The 18,774-nt window shown below is 35.7% G+C and overlaps 2 protein-coding genes and 1 long non-coding RNA gene across 3 annotated transcripts; 1 reads left to right on the plus strand and 2 right to left on the minus strand.

Moving 5' to 3' along the window:
- Positions 1-306: 306 nt before the first annotated feature.
- Positions 307-1,732, minus strand: LOC122579458. Its single transcript, XR_006320640.1, has 2 exons — positions 1,421-1,732; positions 307-1,341 (listed from the first exon to the last, which is right to left on the minus strand). It is a non-coding gene; the product is annotated as an uncharacterized LOC122579458 (long non-coding RNA).
- An 8,151-nt stretch (positions 1,733-9,883) lies between these two features.
- LOC122609725 (guanine nucleotide-binding protein subunit beta-like protein) lies at positions 9,884-10,234 on the minus strand. The gene has a single exon (XM_043782673.1). The coding sequence runs from the start codon at positions 10,232-10,234 to the stop codon at positions 9,884-9,886; it is 351 nt and encodes a 116-aa protein (XP_043638608.1).
- A 6,902-nt stretch (positions 10,235-17,136) lies between these two features.
- LOC122580484 (MYB-like transcription factor EOBII) lies at positions 17,137-18,006 on the plus strand. Its single transcript, XM_043752760.1, has 3 exons — positions 17,137-17,251; positions 17,325-17,454; positions 17,547-18,006. Exons 1-3 carry the CDS (start codon positions 17,137-17,139, stop codon positions 17,989-17,991), a joined length of 690 nt encoding a protein of 229 aa, XP_043608695.1. The 3' UTR covers positions 17,992-18,006.
- Positions 18,007-18,774: the final 768 nt, after the last annotated feature.

Raw genomic sequence — 18,774 nt, forward strand, 5'->3', positions numbered from 1 at the left:
CTGGGTTCGAATCCTACTTCTTACATTTGTGAGGGTAGATTAATTAGGGATTTTTCGAGAGTCATGGATTTTATCCGAGGCATATGTATAATTTAAGAGTAGATCTAAATTATAATGCCATTTAAAAAAAGAAAAAAAGAAACCTAAAACTTAGAGAAAAATGGTAATGTTTAGCTACCAATGCGCCAACAAAGTAACAATAAACTCCAATGCATTTTCTACTCTTTTTTATTATCAATAAAAATTATTCTCCCCAACCTCAGAAATGGATGTCTTGAGAAAATAGCTAAAGTCAAAAGGCCAGTGTGAGAATTAAATGTTAAAATAATAATATAAAAAAAAGGTAAAATGGTAGACATGGTCATATAGATACAACTGAAGATTTTTGCATAGAAAAATTGGAGTATATGGCATTAGTGCATCGCCAGTAGCAACATCTTATAACGGAGAAAGCTAGCCTTCCGTCAAAATACTTGTTCGCTGCAAAAGCAACAGGAAAGCAGTGCCAAGTACACAACCGCAAAATTATGTCTATAAAGTAAGTGCAGGATTGTGCCAAATAATGGTATTTGGTTGCATGTATTCTAACGATACGACATCAACCTTCCTTTGCCTCGGCATATTTGAACAACATTATTGCATTCGCAAATATATAAAATGAATTTCTACAACAATCATGCAATTGTTATTGGCATAGAGCTTCAAATTTATGTATACATATATCCGATCAAATAAGTCTATACCCTACTCATCATTCATCATGCTACTGCACATACCTCACTACAAAAGACATTAGAGCAATGATGGGTTGATCTTCAAGGAATTAACAATCAAACTTAGTATGCATCCCTTTTGGGGCTCCAAGTTCATGAGCCAATTGGATGCTTCTTCCTGCCACTTAGCGTGCCCAAAAAAGACCAATAATCCTATTAAAGTTTATGACTAACCTATGAACACTACAGGTAAAATGAAGTAATGCATGACATTTTTCCCTAAATATATGCCTACTTTTAGTATAGGTATTTCACAGCAACCCCTAACATATATGCCTAGTTTTCCTACTTGAAAATGATAAGTAAACAACATATATTATCCATACACAACACACACGTCTAATATACTACACAATCTGCAACTATCTAAAGTTCTAAACCATGAAAATGTTGTGACTTATAGCCTTGTGCACCATAAACAAACTTGAACAGAGTAAAATTTTTCCAAAAGCGACTTTTTTTCTTGTAATTGCAGTGTCTGACCTTAGGCAACCTACTCCACAAGGTCCAAGTCCAACACCAAAGGTTAGTCAGTCAACTGTCTATGTCAGTCAGCTGCACAAATAAGCTGCAAAAAGATATATAACACCTTTTATAGAAAGTCTAAGTTATGCAACAATGTAAGTGCTCAAAAACGAAAGCTTAACTCGATAATGGAATGCCCATACTTATAAAGTCATAACCTTTAAAATTAATCTTATTTGATATATTTTGGGATGAGGATGTTTGGATTATTGAATACGGAAAAGAAAGATTTGAATCCAGACATAGAGAAGAAAGGCTAGCTTAGAAGCTGAAAACTCAACCCATTCACTTATGAATGACTTAATTTGGGTTCTTTGTATCAAACGGGTCGAATAGGTGAGATGCGTCGAAAGCCACCCAAAATGTATTCTTAATGAAAAGGGATAATAACCTTATAGGCCACCTAAAGATTCACTTGTTTTCCTTTAGGCCATTCATTTATTTAAAGGGAATTTTAGGCCACCCAATTTTATATGTTTTTTCATTTGTTAAAGACAATCCCAAAAATCTACATATTATAAAATATCTTTAAGATAATTTTGCATTTTATCACCATCATTTGTTCAGCAAAATAAACCTTTAGCTTTTTAATAATCCATTAGCTCTGAAAAATAGGATAAACAAATATGTGGCATCAAATCGGTGTAGCAGAATCATTATTATAAAATAATCATAGTATTTTATGAAAATTTTTAACAAATCGTATAAGTTTGTGTTTTTACTGATTGAAAATGCCCACAAAACACCTATTGCTAATCCAAATCCCTAAGTATTTTACTTTATTTAAAATTACATATGAAGACAATTTGATATAATAAAAAAATATTGTTTTTTCTTTCATATTTTTATAGTATTATTGTCATAATATGTAGTTTATTAGTTAAATTGTCTTAAATGAAAAAAGATATAAACTTTGGTGGCCTGAAATTCCGTTTTAATAAATAGATGGCCTAAATGAAAACAATTAAATCTTTAGGTGGCATATGTGGTTAATATCCCTAATGAAAACAACATTCTAAATTGCTTCGTGTTGTTATAGTTTTTGTATTCATACATAACATGGTAGTAATGTTAAATATTTCACACTAAAATTGTTTTGATCATGCCTTTCAAAAAAAAAAAAAATTGTTTTGATCATGCTGCCCTGTACAAAAAAAAAAAACTGTTTTAACCTGGACCCATTTGAACTATTACCCAACCCTTCCATTTGCCACCACTAGCTAAGAAAATAAATGAGTCAATTGAAAACAAACGATAAACCTTCTCTGCTGCTTAATCACATCATCATCAAGGTTCTGGCTGAGCAACACTCGAATTTCTACATTACTTCTACGTCTTCTTACGGCTTTGGATATAAAATCAGGGAAAGGTTCTGCAAAGCCCAATCTAAAAACCTCATTCCTAAGGGAGGGACTTGTAGACGTTTTCTTGATTAGTTTTTTTCCCTTTAATAATAAATTTGTCATCTTGTTTTCACTACCTAAAGATACTATATGACTCACTGAAAGACATTTGGTGTTGGTAACATTTGGTAGACTCGGTTGACCAGATTCTTGATTTGGCCACCCTTTAAAAAGTTTCTTTAGAGCTGTTGACCTGCATTTGGGAGCAGAGCGAGCTTTTCTCTTTACATTCGACAAGAAAGATACTTCCCTGAAGTTCCCTTCAGTTTCACTAGGTCCCACAACTGAAATTCCATTGCCGATTTCAAGAACTGGGGATGGTGTATTGGAGCCTTGGAGGTACTCTTTAACGTTACGTCTGGTCTCATGTTTCTACATGTCCTTTTCCCTTTAGGCCAATTCTATGTATCGAACTAAACTGACCAACATTTTCATCACTCTTTGAAGAATCTTTTGAGTTCTCCAATTAAAAAGTTGTATCTAAATCAACTTTATTTTATGAACATGATCCAGCTTACCGTGTGTAATATTTCTCAAGTTATATATACCTCCAGTCCTCTTTGACAGTTTTACTGATGACCCTTTTTCTAATTCGACAAGCTACAGGTGAAAAGGTTTGGACTTCCTTGGCTGACTTTTTCATTTGCTTCCTTCGGCTAAAAACTTTTTAGTCATGATTGAGCCATTTGCTTTAGTCATAGCATATTAGCATGCACAAAACAATAGCAAAACGACCATGCAGATATTGCATTCTAGACACACCCACATTCACAAACCCCATCTTAGAGTTGGACCAAACACACACACACCATAATACCATCTTTCACATCTTCGGTACTGCCACATAGCACAGATTTAATTTATAATCCATATAGCTTTATAAGAAAAAACATTTGAACCATAACACCTCTGTAAATCAAGCAAAAATCCCTGTCTCGTCATCCGATGCCCCATGCTCTCACCAGTCCATTGCTATATCCACTAAATAGGATGCTACCATCAGCCTTACAGCATAAGCTTGTGCAATATAGGGATAAGTGCCCAGAAATGTAGTCAACTAATGCTCAAAAGTTATTGTGTGCACGAACTCTAGGTCAGCTTTATTGTGTTCACGAAACTTGAAGTTTTGGTTATTGTGAACATAAAACAGGATTATGGCTATGTGGGACCGGTTACTTTCACGTTGATCCGTTGACTGCTTATGTGGCATGCACACAATAACTTTTTGGGATTAGTTTATGCATACAATTAAAAAAAAACAGATTATTTTTTTTCAAACTTGTCGGAAACTTCAAATACTCGCCAGAAAACTTAAAAATCCGATTAAACCTTCGTTTCTTCGAATTAGACCACGAAATTCACACCAAAATACTCAAAAATCAGCCGCGAACAAACCCTCAGCAAAAGTTAAACCGATTGAGACTCGCCGGAAAATTCACCAACTTGCCGGAAAAATTAAAATCACCATAACTTTGTTGTTTATTCGAGTTTCGACTTGAAACCAACACCAAACTGCTCAAAATTGTTGTCCGAAACTCGAAGAAACAACAAAATTATGGTGATTTTAAATTTCCCGGCGAGTTGGTGAATTATCCGGCGAGTCTCAATTGGTTTAACTTTTGCCGAGGGTTTGTTCGCGGCTGATTTTTAAGTATTTTGGTGCAAATTTCGTGGTCTAATTCGAAGAAACGAAGGTTTAATCGGATTTTTAAGTTTTTCCGGCGAGTATTTGAAGTGTCCTGCGAGTTTGAAAATAAATAATCTGTTTTTTTTTTAATTGTGTGCTTAAACTAATCCCAAAAAGTTATTGTGTGCATAAACTAATCCCAGAAAGTTATTGTGTGCATGTCACGTAAGCAGTCAACGGGTCAACGTGAAAGTGGTGACCGACTAACTTTTGACCCGGTCACTTTTTCATGCTATAGGACTATTGAACAAGTTTCCTGAATACAATAAAGCTGACCTAAAGTTCGTGCACACAATAACTTTTGAGCATTAGTTGACTGAATAGGATGCTACCATCAGCCTTACAGCATAAGCTTGTACAATATATTACCTGCATTGTCAATTTGCCACATTACCAAAGTCCATTTGCAACCATTTCAAGAAACACATATAATGACAAAACCTGTGTACATATAATTCATAACTGTATAATTATAAAACTGTAATTCTATATAAGTAGAAATATAATTGGACCTTTGATTTTAAATCATCTGTAGAATCAGCAACCGCCCTTTTACTATTGTTGTGTCTGGCCATACTCGTGAGAGTTCTAGTCTGAATAATCCTCTGTGCTTCCAAATTAGCAACATTGCCCAGCTTCATATCAGCTTTTTCGATATCCACATTTAAATCACCTTTCAAGTTACCGTCTGATTTGAAATCAGACGCATTCTCAAATTCTGCATTCATCTGTATAATATTTCCGAATTCCGGGTTAAAATCAGCAGTGTAAAAACTTAAATTTTTGCACTCGAGTGCACCAAAGTTGACTTCAAGAAACATGTAGAATTATAACCTGTGCACATATAATTCATAACTGTATATATATATACACACTAAAAAATTTAATAATAAGTAATAAAATGTAGACCTTTGTTTTGCCAAGATTCTTCTTCATTATCTGCTTATCAACCTTCAATTTATAATAGTATATACAAAATACGAGGACATAATTTACAAAATGAAAAAAAACATGATTCATAAGAACCTGAAAATTACATATAATTACATAGCTGTATATATATAGAGAGAAATTTAACAGTTAATAAAAGGAAAAGAATGCACCTTGGTTTTAGAAGGAGCATTGGCTAAACCATTCTGAACATCCTTCAAATTCAGACCATCCTTTTTAGGATTGGTAACTGAACCCCGGAGGAAATAGCATTTTTTCAGGCTCCTCGGGGAGTGGCGCCCCCAAGATAACTGAAGACTCTTTAAAAGAGAAACACATCCATGTGAAAAGAACACACGCAATACAAACCATATGAAAGACACAATTTTTGATTCATAAGAACCTAAAAAAACATATATACATCTAATTATATAACAATGTATATACATATATCAAAAGATCCAAGTTTATCACTGTGGAATATACTTGGAGGCCTGCGGTTTGTAACCACTGTAAAGTTTTTGGATATAATGATAAAATATGTAAGAAAAAAACTGGGAATCAACAAGTAGTGGATATTGGCAAAAGTGTTCAAGAGGTTGGGACAAAAGCACAGGGGGATAGGAATGCTGAGTTTGAATGTGAAGGGGGAAAAAGGGGATTCAATAAAAGAAATAATGATAGCCAAAAAATGCAATATCATAGGCAAAAGGAAAAGCAGGGTATGGGAGTGAATAATAGAAACCTAAAAATACCCTATACGCAAGTATTTAGATCATCAACAAAATATAACTACAGATTCCTGGGCAGTTCTTGGCTGCACCAACAAGGAATGGTATAAGAATGGTGCGGCACTTACAACAAACTTGCAGCTAGAGAAAATGTCCGCACAGAAATAAAAACAAACTAAGAGCACCAATTTCCTTAGTGTGACATTGTATGTTAAAAGACCTGTAAGGGTCTAGCAGGGACTAAATATCCCCCAAGGCGTCTTACGCAACACCAGCTTACCAACTAGTGTGCCACTGAACCTGGCATAAATTTCCAAAACCTAGGCTAGCGATTTTCAAAGCTATACTTACACCAACTTTCTACGACGATGCACACTATACACTGACCAGCTCAATGTATTCTAATCAAGTTCAACAGCTAAAACATTAATAATCAATCTGATTAGATCCTTATAGACTCATATATATCAACAAATGTTGTAATTCTTTTGATAAATGTGTAAAAACCAATACTTTTGCCCATTCCAACAAAAAAAAAAATCACACGAATCCCTCAAACAAGTGACAAACACAAACAAATTCACACTATCCCTGTCATACTATTAACCATTTACAGAGCAACATTCATTACAATTCAATCAAATAGAACATACAAAGATTCATGCAAAAGCAAAACTACAAGCAATAAAACACTCATTAAAATGAGTTAAAAGTACACAATGGAGAGAGTGTATTTCAAGAATATGTTAGCATTACATTCCTACGATATTCCTTATTCCGCATACATATACGCGAGTATCAGATCATCAACAAAATATAAAACTGTAATTCTAAAAGTAGAAAAACATATAGACTTTTGATTTGACCTCTGTGGTGGTTAAGCTGTCAGCATCTTTCACATCGGATGCAACTCTTTTACATTGAGCCATACTCCTAGTAATGCGAGCACTTGTCTGAATGGTTATTTCCGTAACATTGCTTAACTCCAAATTAACTTTCTGGGTTTCCACATTAAAATCACTTTTCACGTTACCGTCTGATTCCATATCAGCACTAATCTGTATAAAGTTTCCGAATTCAGGGTTATAATCAGCTATATATTTGGCAGTGTAAAAACTTAATTTTTTGCACTTGAGATTGCGCCAAAGTTGACTTCAGCTTACAGCGGGTTAGATTTCAAATTTTAACTGTTTAATCCCAGAAAGAAGACATGATAGTGGGCTCCAGGTTGTTTGGGGGAAATATACAACTGTGACATAATGTAGTATCAAAGTAGTAGTTCACAACAAAAAAATTAAGAGCACATTTCAACCTATCCTACTAATTGAATTTCTCAATTCAGGCATTGTTTTATGTGAAAGTTCTTATACACAAACTTAGAAGCTAACAAGTCAACTAAGTAAAAACATGATTCATAAAAACCTATAAATTACATACAATTAGATAGCCGTATGTGTATATATATATAAATTCAAAAATTAACAAAAGGAAAAGAATGCACGTTGGTTTTATTAGGAGCATTGGCAGAACCATTCTAGACAAGAACATACACATTTAGATTATATTACATATAGTAGAAAGAGAGCATATAAAGGGAATCTTATACACTGAAAATAAGCTAAGAAAATAAAAATACCTTCAGATTCGGAGCATTATCCTTGGGATTGGTAACTAATCCCCGGAAATTGCCCTTTCTAGGGCTCCTTAGGGAGCGACGCGCCCATGATAACTCCATACCCTTTAAAAAGAAAACCATCAAAGTGAAAAGAACATACAAACCATATGAAAGTCACAAATTATGATTCAACACGGCTGAGTTTACCTAGTAAAGGCATAAAAATAAAAAACCGATTCAACATTTTCCGAGTCAGGTAAACAGCTAGTATTAGATATAAAACTTTATTCTATAAGTAGAGATATATATAGACCTTTGATGAGCCGGCAACATCTTTCGAAGCCATACTCCTTGTTGTTGGAGTGCTTGTTTGAATAATCCTCTGTGAAACATTATCAGCTTTGTTTAGTATTTGGTAGAAAAGAACTGACAGAATAAAAGGAATGACAAAAGTTTTAAAACTAACTGAAATTAGTGGTTTACTGGTGGATGATCTGGAGCCTTGACTAGAGAAATTTAACTGGTGGATGGGCAGGGGCTTTAACTGGTAATGCACTGGGTCGATAATATGTTTGACCCGTTACCCAACCCGTCGATGTTGCCTTACCTACTGTTGACCCTGATTTTGGGCTCATTCACTTTTAGTAGAACGTTTTTAGGATACAATTACGCGTATTTCCAGGGCTATTAGGTTGGATTCCATAAAGTTTATTAGAATGAAGATGTGTGGAGGCTAATGGAGATCTGCTATTAACCATTTAATGATAACTATGTTATTACACACAATTAAAAGGTGGCTTGACTGGTACTTGACTGGACTTTACCTCATCTAGATGATGATACCAGCTTCATTATCCTAGCAAGAGATGGTGTGTGGAAGGTTTTTATTCCCAATGGAACAACTTACAGTTTTCAAAAAGGTCGTTATAACGTATAAATTAGTATATAAGTTGTGTTATTTGCTGGTTATCAGTATACAGAGGTTATAGATTCCATCAAGAATGTAAAGGATGCAAGTTCTGTTGCAAAGCAATTAACTAAAAAGGGGCTTTCAAGGAAGAGCACTGATGAATAAATACAACTTCCTCATATACAAATATCTAAGACCTTGGGTTCTAATGTAATCATAATGGTAGGTATATATGTTTGCATTGACTTTTTTTTTTTAATCATAATTGAATGGTTTACTTGGATCATTTACTTTAAAAAAAAAAAACTATAAGCAAATTGGTACAATGTCGATTATTTTTAAAATGTATTATTTTAAAGTTAGTGATTATGAATGTGAATTTGATACTCGTGTATTAAAAATGTGGTGTTTTACTTTAAAGTTATGAATGTGAATGTCAATTTGTTATCTTTGTTTTGATCTTTAAGTAATGTTTGTTATGTTTTGAATGAATGCATTATCTGGTAAAAACACATGGAAGTGATGGAACAAGGAAACCCCTATTCTTGGTATTGGACTATTGATAATTGTAATAAGTGTAGGTTGAAAACGTATATAAGTGCATTTAATGATCTTACTTATTTATTACCAAATAATTATAAACGATTTTATTAAACTTACCCGCGTCTTCCGCGGGATAAAAATCTAGTATAATTACATAACAGTATATATATAAAGAAATTGAACAATTAACAAAAGAAAAGGAAATGGACCTTAGTAGGTTTAGAAGCAGATTTAGTATTAACGTTTGTAGGACTTGAGCTTTTCATGGCTGCGTTTACCTAGTAAAGGTATAGACATTAAAAATTCGATTCAACATTTTCCGAGTCAGGTAAGCAGCTAGTATTAGATATAAAATTGTAATTCTATAAGTAGAAATATATATAGACCTTTGATGAGCCGGCAACATCTTTCGAAGCCATACTCCTTGTTGTTGGAGTGTTTGTTTGAATAATCCTCTGTGAAACATTATCAGCAGCTTTGTTGATTTCAACTATCAAATCAGCTATGCTGCCAATATCCTTACTGGAACGGTCTGACATTGCATGTCTTGATCCCATTATCACTCGCAACATATAACACATGATTGAATGGATGAAAACAAAGTGCGCGTATGTTACTTTTGATGTCCACAGTACAGTTCCTATTCTCAGCAAAGTCCCACAATATCAAAACTCCCTCCTCGGCGCCACTAGCACAGATACAGCCACCTTCGCCGACCTCCAAGGCATTTATCTGTCCACTATGAGTGGGATAAGATGATTTTATGTCACAGACGGTTAATCTTAATCGTGTTGTCCAAAGAAGAAGACACAATGATGGGCTTCCCCTCACGATTTGGGACAAATCTTACACGATTGATGCCAGCTTTGTGTCCCTGCAGAGTGTGCTTACAGTCACCAATGGTATTCCATAGCCTGATAGAATGATCAGATGATGCAGATACGATCCTCCTATCATCTTTTGATATGGAAACAGATAAAACCTTATCTGTGTGGCCCTGAAACCTACGAATCATAGAATCAGATTTAAGGTTCCATGAACGGATTTCTCCGTCAGATGATGCGCATAAAGAAAAGATTCCGTTTGCGGATATAAGCAATATCCTCCTTGGCACCATTAAAGCGCACAACGACTCGGTCGTAATGTCCAAATCTGAAATCATCCAACATTAGCGTTACATGTCCTCTGCTGCCACATGTGTAGCACTTTTTATCAGAGGAATTGTTTTTCTGATTTTGATTAAAGAATTCTTTAAGTTGAAAGGAGAGGTCATTAACTCGCTGAGTGAGCTCATTTATTTGAGGATCAACAGAGGTTGATGCCTTAGTCTTTTGTTTGGCTTTAGACTTGGATCTCTGCTTCTGAGAGATCCTTGGCATCTGAGGGATTGGACCCAGAATTGATTCATCCCTTGGATCATTCAAAGAAGGATTATAAGGATTTTGTGGTCCTTTAATCGTAGACCACCCTTGTCTTACTGCAGTGTAAGAGGATGAAGAGGGACCTTGATAAGACTGATTACTCTTCGTGGAGTAGTAGGTCTCGATGATCTGTTAGGGGTTGCTGACCTCACTTGCCTGTGAGGTAGATACTCCCTATTTTGCAAAGGGGGTTGAACATGCTGATTTGACATTTGTCCCCTATAAGGAGTAGTGGTTCTCACTTGCTGATTTGGCAAGTTACTTTGATGAGCAACAGATCTTACTTGCTGGTGAGGCAAGTATCCACGCTGAGGGGTAACAGGTCTTACTTGCTGATGTGGCAAGTGACCTCGCTGAGGTGTGGTTGATCTAAGAGAAGAGTGTGATACTCTACTCCTTTGAGGAGTTGTAGAGTTCCTTAGAATAGGACGTACAGGAACGCTTGAAGGGGTTTGCTGATGAGAAATCTGATCAGCAGGCCTGGTATGAGGCACACCCACCTGCTGATATCTGGCATCTCCAAACCTTACGCGTCTACTTATAAGACGCTCATGCTGTGTGTCCTTAATTTGAACCACAGGAGGTTCGGGTTTGGATAGAGAGCGTGTCTCACACGTGCTGAGAGTTGATTTCTGAGAAGTGGGAGCCGCATGCCTAGGAGTGCTGTAGTCATAGGGTACAACTACTGTGCTTCTTTTGGTTGTAAACCATCACTTGAAATATCCCTATCAAAGGTACTATTTGGAGAATTTTGTACTCTTCCCTCATGTGGCATCATGCCAACAATAGGGAGATGAGAAAACATGTTGCTGGAGCAGGAGGAAGTGCTAATAGCATTTGTTTCATAAGATTTAGGACAGTCACTGGAGCACGATGATGAAGATCTAACATCCATCTCAGAGTGGTAATCGTTACCTTTAACGAAATACCACTTCTTCATCTCCTCGGGAGACATGACAACAGGGGGAGGAATGGTAATTTCAGGTTTCATATCATCATTGAACAAGTCAGCCAAGTCAGCAACAGCGTTGAAGTCTCCACCTATTACTGCCTGAACCTGGGCAGGGACTTGTTCGCTGAGACATTGATGATGGAATCTAGAAGCTTTTAACCATGAGGTCACTATCTTTTTAAGATTTGAGATTTCTAGCTTGAGTTTTTCATTTTCAAGCTGAAGCTTTTGAGTCATCAGCTCATGAGATTGGAGTTCAACATGAACATTTTTCAATCTCATAAGTTTTTCAGATTTGTCACTTAACTCTGAGACAGCAGAATTAAGTTTGGATTGAAGTTCAGCACGTAGAGTTTCTACAAACTGAAGATCACATGACAAGGACTCATTAATTTTTGTCTTGTCATCGTAGAGAATGTACCTTTTTGACAGTGACGTTAACCCAATGACTAGAGGAAACTTGATCCTTTGTCAGTGCATCATTGTCAGCGAGTGCCATTAGGCACATGGAGTCAACATACTCCTCATCATCAGAATCATCTGAGTCAGCCCAATCATGCTCTTCAGCAACCAGTCCTTTGGCTGGTGTTTTGGCTTCCTCAGTATCAGCAATCTTAGCCTTGAGCTGATAATACTTGTTCCTGTACTCATCAACAGACTTAGATGGGTTAGATTTAGGAGCAGCAGGTGTTGGAATTGAGACCCTGCACTCCTTTTGGTAATGGCCTTTTCTGCCACACCTCCAGCATTCTTCCTGTGATTTATCAACAGGTGGCTTATAGGGAGCAACCGTCTTATAGTTGTTCCATTTCCAGGAGTATTTCTTTCCAGCGATTAGGGCAAACCCCATGAAGTCGTTGAACATTTTTTGTTTTTCTTCAGCATCAAGCTCATCAACAAGAGCTTGAATGGGAGCAAGAAGGTTAGATGTGCTGGCACCATCATGGAGATTGATGGGCTCAGCAGAGATAAGAGCCAAGGGGTCGGTAAGAGGATGAGAGGACGTGCTGGCAGAGGAAGAAGAGCCAACATGTCTTCTGGACTCAGCTGAGGCTCGAATGTTTTGAGCCAAAGCTTTCTCTTCGAATTGAAGAGTGCCAAATAGTTCCTCCAAGTCCAATTCTTGAATCTTTTTGGTGGTACGGAGGATTTGCCTTAAATTTTGCCATTTTAGAGGCAAAGAATCGATGAATTTGTGGCATACTTCAAAATTATTATGAGTAATGCCAACATTAGTCATATCATTGAGCAACCCTTTGAAACGGGTATAAGTGCTCTCAAGACTTTCATCAGGAAGGGAGAAAAAGTTTTCATAGGCCCGTTTTAGGTCTATTTTCTTGGTTTTTATTAGGTCAGCAGAACCTTCATAGGTGCTGACCAGTCTATCCCATACTTCCTTTGAAGAGGGAAACTTGATGACGAGTTTCACCACCTTAGTAGGGAGGGTGGTGATGATCATATTTTTAAGCCTAGAGTTAAGATTGACTAGCTTTCGCTCTTCATCAGTCCATTGGACTTCTGGCTTTACCAGATCAGTCACAATCTCAGGAGCATCAGGTGTAGCACCTGGTGTCCTTTGGACGTATGTGGGTATGTATGGACCTTACCCAAAATCTTTGGGTTCAAATTTAGGAGGGATGGAAACGTAACCAAAGTCACGTTGAGTCACAAGAGTTAGAACAGTCGACATGATTTGCAAGAATTTAAAAAAATTTAAGAAATAACAGAACGGAAATTTAATGTAAACACAAGAAGGCAAACAGATCTTGTTCCAATGATTTAGGAACGGAGGCTCTGATACCACTTGACAGTCCATGATTGCACAAACTTGCGTTTTAATTATCTAGACAATAAAGTAAATAAACAAGAACAATTATAAGTTCAAATGCAAGAATCTGGGCAAGTCTAATCAAATGTATCATTGAATAAACGACGAATACATGATCGATATTGTTGACATTGACTTACAAGAATACAAATGAACTATTTATGTAATTGAAATAAAGTTTATACACTCTAAAAACTTAGAGACAATTACAATATAAGTGACACACACTTTTTGAGGTGACAAACACAAAGTGTTTTTGTGGTGGTTGTGTTGCTTTATATAGAGGAGGAATTAGGGCAACACAGCCTCCCTTTGATAGTGATAGAATGGTGGTTGTCGACGTCCCATTGGCTCCTTGTACTTCCATGCAAGAGCCTTTGTCTTCTTTACCAAAACGGGTATAAGAGAAAACCCTTGTTTTGGTCCCAACGTGTACCTTTGCCATACATGGTAAATTACAGTTGGAGGAACCACCATGTGACTCTTGTCTTCATCTGGTTTGAATTCTCCCACCTTGACACACAACTTGGGCAGCATACAACCCGTTGAAGAGAGTCACTGGACTCGTTGAAGACTGCTGAGAGCGCACTGACGACCAACCTCAGCGAGCAAGTCTTATCAGCGAATTCAAGACTTAACAACTTTCTTCTTCCTTCTTAGAATACCACAATTTTTTTTAAAAAGTTTCTTTCTACCAAAAGAAAAGAAAAAAGTTAATGTTAATGGTAAACAAACCGAAAAGTTTTGATTTGGCAAAATCAAAAAACGAAAAAGAAGATGGTGGGTTCTGCGTATTAACTGTGAAACATGATTGTACCTTCTGGATCGGAAGTCGCCAACGCCGGAATTGAATATCGTCAACAGTCTTTCCTTTTGTAGCAAAAAGAATTGTACATGCAATCGATGCTTGTAAGCTTGTATTTTTAGCTACCGTAAAATCCTAGTCATTTCATCAATCTTTCATTCTTTTATTTCTTCCTAGAGCATCGAGATGTTGATGATGCTGATAATATATTTAATGGTAAAAAGATAAAGGAAATAAAACGTACACGTGGTAAGCAGTGAATGAATGTCCTTAGCTACCGTAGATAGGTATGGTAACTTAACTTACGTCACCAACAAATGTTCTTTGTTAGAATGTGGCTCCTGTGCGTGAGGTTCTAGCTAGGCAAGGAATTTTGTGATTGGCTAGTCAACACAAACAAAACATCTCATAAAATGAACTTGAAATGGATAGCTGGGTGTGTACGGCTATTGTCATGGGCTTGGATTTCGGACGATCGTCTGGGAGTTTTGTAGCTGGCCTGGCCAAGTGGTGCATTCAGTTAACAAGAACAAATAAAAGTTTCTTCATGATGTTTCTTTGCTCATTTTCGTCATGAACCAAACTTGAATAATGCCACTTCATTTTATAACCATTATAGGCTATAATTTATAGCCCATCTTTTTGATGTGGTTCCAACAATTTGTTTGTTAGCCAAGAAAATAGAGCCAGGGAGCAATATAGAGAGAAACTTTAGATTAACATTTTCCATTCATAATGACATAAAACGTATAATACGGCTATAAATAGGCTTACAAAATACTTGCTAATTTGAGAAACAAACTAACTGCTATACTAAACGTGGGACAAGCAAAAATACTAAACACATAAATATCCGTGAAAGTGTAAAGAAATTCATAAACCCGGTAAATTACCGAGTTCGTAATAAATGCTTTCAAATGACAAGTTGACCGATTGATTCTTCGATTAAAGTAAACTCCACACCTAAAATCAACAGATAATCAACTAATTCAACCAAGATAAAAGTCGGTTACAGTAAAACCTCTATAAATTAATAGTGTTGGGACTAAGATATTATATTAATATAGCAAGTTATTAATCTATCCAGTGTTAATTTCACTAGTTCTTTTAAGTTGGGTCTAGACAAATTATTAATTTTATCAAGATATTAATTTATCGAGTATTAATTTACATAGGTTTGACTGTAGTTCAGATCTAAAAATTCAATTGAAAAATTCTTCAAACTAAGCTCAAGTATGATAAAATCGAATTACGAAACAGGTCTGATCTACTCCCATGGGCTCTGATGCCAATCATAAAATATAGATTTGAGCTTGATTGAGGTTTAATGGTGAATTAGATATAGTATGTGTGAAGTGTGTTTATGTAAGGCTATGAGATGAGATAATATATAAGTTGGATTTTATTACGGTAAAGCCCCAATTTACAAATGTATTAGTAAAAGGGGTTAGCTAATATGTTATTAACAGCATTTAATTGGCTTCTGTTGCCCTTGTAATCATGTGGCAAATTTACTTGTAAAAGTAGTAGGTATGCTGTGCATAATATATTTTCCCTTGGTAAAAAATATTTATACATTTAACCTAATTCTATTAATACCCCTAGTAATATTAGAAACACCACATTTTATTTTCTAACCTCATGAGTCCTCACCCAACTCTTTTAGAAAGGTGTTGGCAATAGTTAAGCCTTGATGGATGGAAAACTTCTAGAAATTCAGTTATGTATGATATTTTGTTGTAACAATGTAGATTAACATAATCTTGCTTTAATTAATAAGAGATAACTATGTGTTTACAGATCAGAACCGTTGATTGGATTGTGTAACTTTTTAGACAGTTCAAGTTTGAAGGGGAACCACCGAATCCATTTCACCTTCTTTGTTGGGCAATTCATCTTTTTTCAACATCAGATACAGTTACTACATATATAATGCATGTGTCTATATCAAGAAAGTTATGATTAAACAATGGTTTAGTGTTGCACATAATTAGTGTCTAAATCGGCATATATGCACTTAAACTAATGACATTATTCATTAAACAATGCTAATAATTTGAACCACCACACACGTGTCCACTTGCTCACTCATCGCCTTTTTCTTTAACATATTTATATATCTTTTTGAACGGCCAACAAACTCTAAATCTCAAAACTTAATTCGGGGTGACCCATTAACGAAAGGCGACAACTAGCTGGCCCGATCCAGCCATATATAGTCCGAGCCCAGTTATATCGTTTCCTAGAAATTAAAACCCCACATAGACCAAGCCAATAATTGAACCTCTGACTCATGTGTAAAACCAAGGTGCCTCACCATGTAGACCATGGATCATTGGCTTCTATTAACATATACATATTCTAATACCCCAATACCCAAAATAGCATACTAGAAGTTGCTAGCTAAAGCATAAAACTAGCTAAGATCATTAGCTACCATAAAGTATGTACAGCAAGCAATGATCAAACATGCACTAATGCAAATCAAGCACCATCTGTTTCACAAGGATTGGGCACAAGCCATTTTCAATGAAAAAATATCAGCTTAATTAGTGCTTTCTTTTAGTTTTCGTGTTATAATGGAAACATGAGTTAAGCCTTATAAGTACAGAATTGTGATATATATTAGGAATATATGTACTTTCATATTTAACTAGTTATGGGGCCTGCCATAGATTTGATCAAGGGTATATTTGCTTGTTAATTTTCGACACTTGGGACTACCGGACTGGTTATTTGATAAATATTATATACTTTCTAAAGATTTAAGATCCCATAGAAAGATTTGGAACAAAAAGGTTAAGTTGTTGTGGTGTGGTGAAAGTGAGATCACCATATCATATAGAAAGTGACCATGAATTGACTGTTAGAGGGTATATATAAAGGGTGGTTGCTCATATAATTTAACAAGTCTATATAGTTTGTGTTTCACTAGTTGTAGACAAGAAAATAGACAAAAAGGTAATCTAAAAGGAAAAAAGAAAATTACATGGCAGGGACTACGAATTGGAGTATGCCCGAGAACGAATGGAGGAAAGGACCTTGGACACCTGCAGAGGATAATTTGCTTATCGAGTATGTTAGAATGCACGGAGAAGGAAGATGGAGTTCGGTAGCTAGTTGTTCAGGTATATATATATAGTAGTTAATTAAATGGTCTTTTGTTTTGGTTGTTTATGTTGATTTCGGCTTCTTTTTTAGGCTTGAAAAGGAGTGGCAAGAGTTGCAGGTTAAGGTGGGTGAATTATCTAAGACCTGGTCTTAAGAAAGGCCAATTAACACCTCAAGAAGAAGCCATTATCATACAACTTCATGCTTTATGGGGTAACAAGTATGTAATGTTTCGTTTTTCTTATATACGCATACATTTCAATTAACTCGATTATGATTTATCCTCTTTATAATTGTTTTTTAATTTTATAGATGGTCTACGATAGCCAGATACTTGCCAGGGAGAACAGATAACGAGATAAAAAACTATTGGCGAACTCACTTCAAGAACAGAGGAACACCGTCACAAAACCAAGAAAAGCAACGAAACAAAGCTGCATATAGGCGAGATCGTTATCAAAAAGAAGTAAATGAAATGAAGAATAACTTCGTTTTACGTTGTACTCCAGAAAGGAACAACAGAGGGACGATATCTAAACCACCACAAGCCAATATGGAAGAGATTTTTTGCATCACAAGTGCAGTCGCTACCACTGACCAGCAGCCCCATAACCAGACCGAGATGACTCACGAGGTTGATGCATCATGGTGGGGCGCCCTTTCAGAAGACGGGTCATGGAGCGGGATTTTGTGGAATCTGGACAATGACACTCCAAAGCAAGTTATGATGGAACAATCACTTAGTTCATATTTTTGATTCATAAAAAATAGACAGTATATATAGTTTGATCACCTAGTTATAGTGAGGCAAGGCATAACTGAATAAATGTTGCTTTATCACCTATTTTATACTTCAAACTATTGTAGGATTTTAATTTCATTAAATTCTGTAACTTTATCATGAAATCGATAAAGTTAGTAATTTTAATACAGTAAAGTAATTGGCTATATGCAAGTAATTAATATTCACAATACGAGATAAGTAAACATGCAACCAAACAGAATGAAATTCGATTTCAATTTCATTCATAATCCATCACAATCTATTAATGAAAGTGTTTACCATTCCTTTGTTCCTCTGATTTTCATTTGTCTTTATTCTACGAGGCCCATCATTTGTTGTTCGGTAATAGGTAGCCCATAAACCAATGGGTGACATGGCTCAGCCCACAACTTATAAATTCTTGGACATCATATTTCAGTTGTAATGATAGAAAAACTAAAGTTTATATATGCCGAATCAGAAAACCAACCAATCATAGCCTTTGATTCCTAAATTATTTTCATACCTGTCAGTCTATCACTTCAAGCTTTTTGGGGCCATTAACGAAATTAAATTTGAGGGTTTAATTCATTAACATATATATAAACAAAAAAAAAAGTAATTGATCTTATTTATATGGTCTTACTAAGTTACTACTATTGTGAAAGGAAAGCAAAGAAAAAGTGTCGTGCACCATCTTTAAGAGAAATCTCCGGTAGCAATCAAGAGTTAATCAGTAAAGTACGAACTATCATATAAGTCAAATGTAGCACTTGA

The sequence above is a fragment of the Erigeron canadensis genome, chromosome 8, assembly GCF_010389155.1.
Source record: "Erigeron canadensis isolate Cc75 chromosome 8, C_canadensis_v1, whole genome shotgun sequence".
Taxonomy (NCBI): domain Eukaryota; kingdom Viridiplantae; phylum Streptophyta; class Magnoliopsida; order Asterales; family Asteraceae; genus Erigeron; species Erigeron canadensis.

Coding starts and splice junctions, on each gene's coding strand:
- LOC122609725 (XM_043782673.1), bottom strand. CDS start 10,234: ATGGTGCCAAGGAGGATATTGCTTATATCCGCAAACGGAATCTTTTCT.
- LOC122580484 (XM_043752760.1), top strand. CDS start 17,137: ATGCCCGAGAACGAATGGAGGAAAGGACCTTGGACACCTGCAGAGGAT. Junction 17,252..17,324: donor TTCGGTAGCTAGTTGTTCAG/GTATATATATAT, acceptor CTTCTTTTTTAG/GCTTGAAAAGGAGTGGCAAG. Junction 17,455..17,546: donor CATGCTTTATGGGGTAACAA/GTATGTAATGTT, acceptor TTAATTTTATAG/ATGGTCTACGATAGCCAGAT.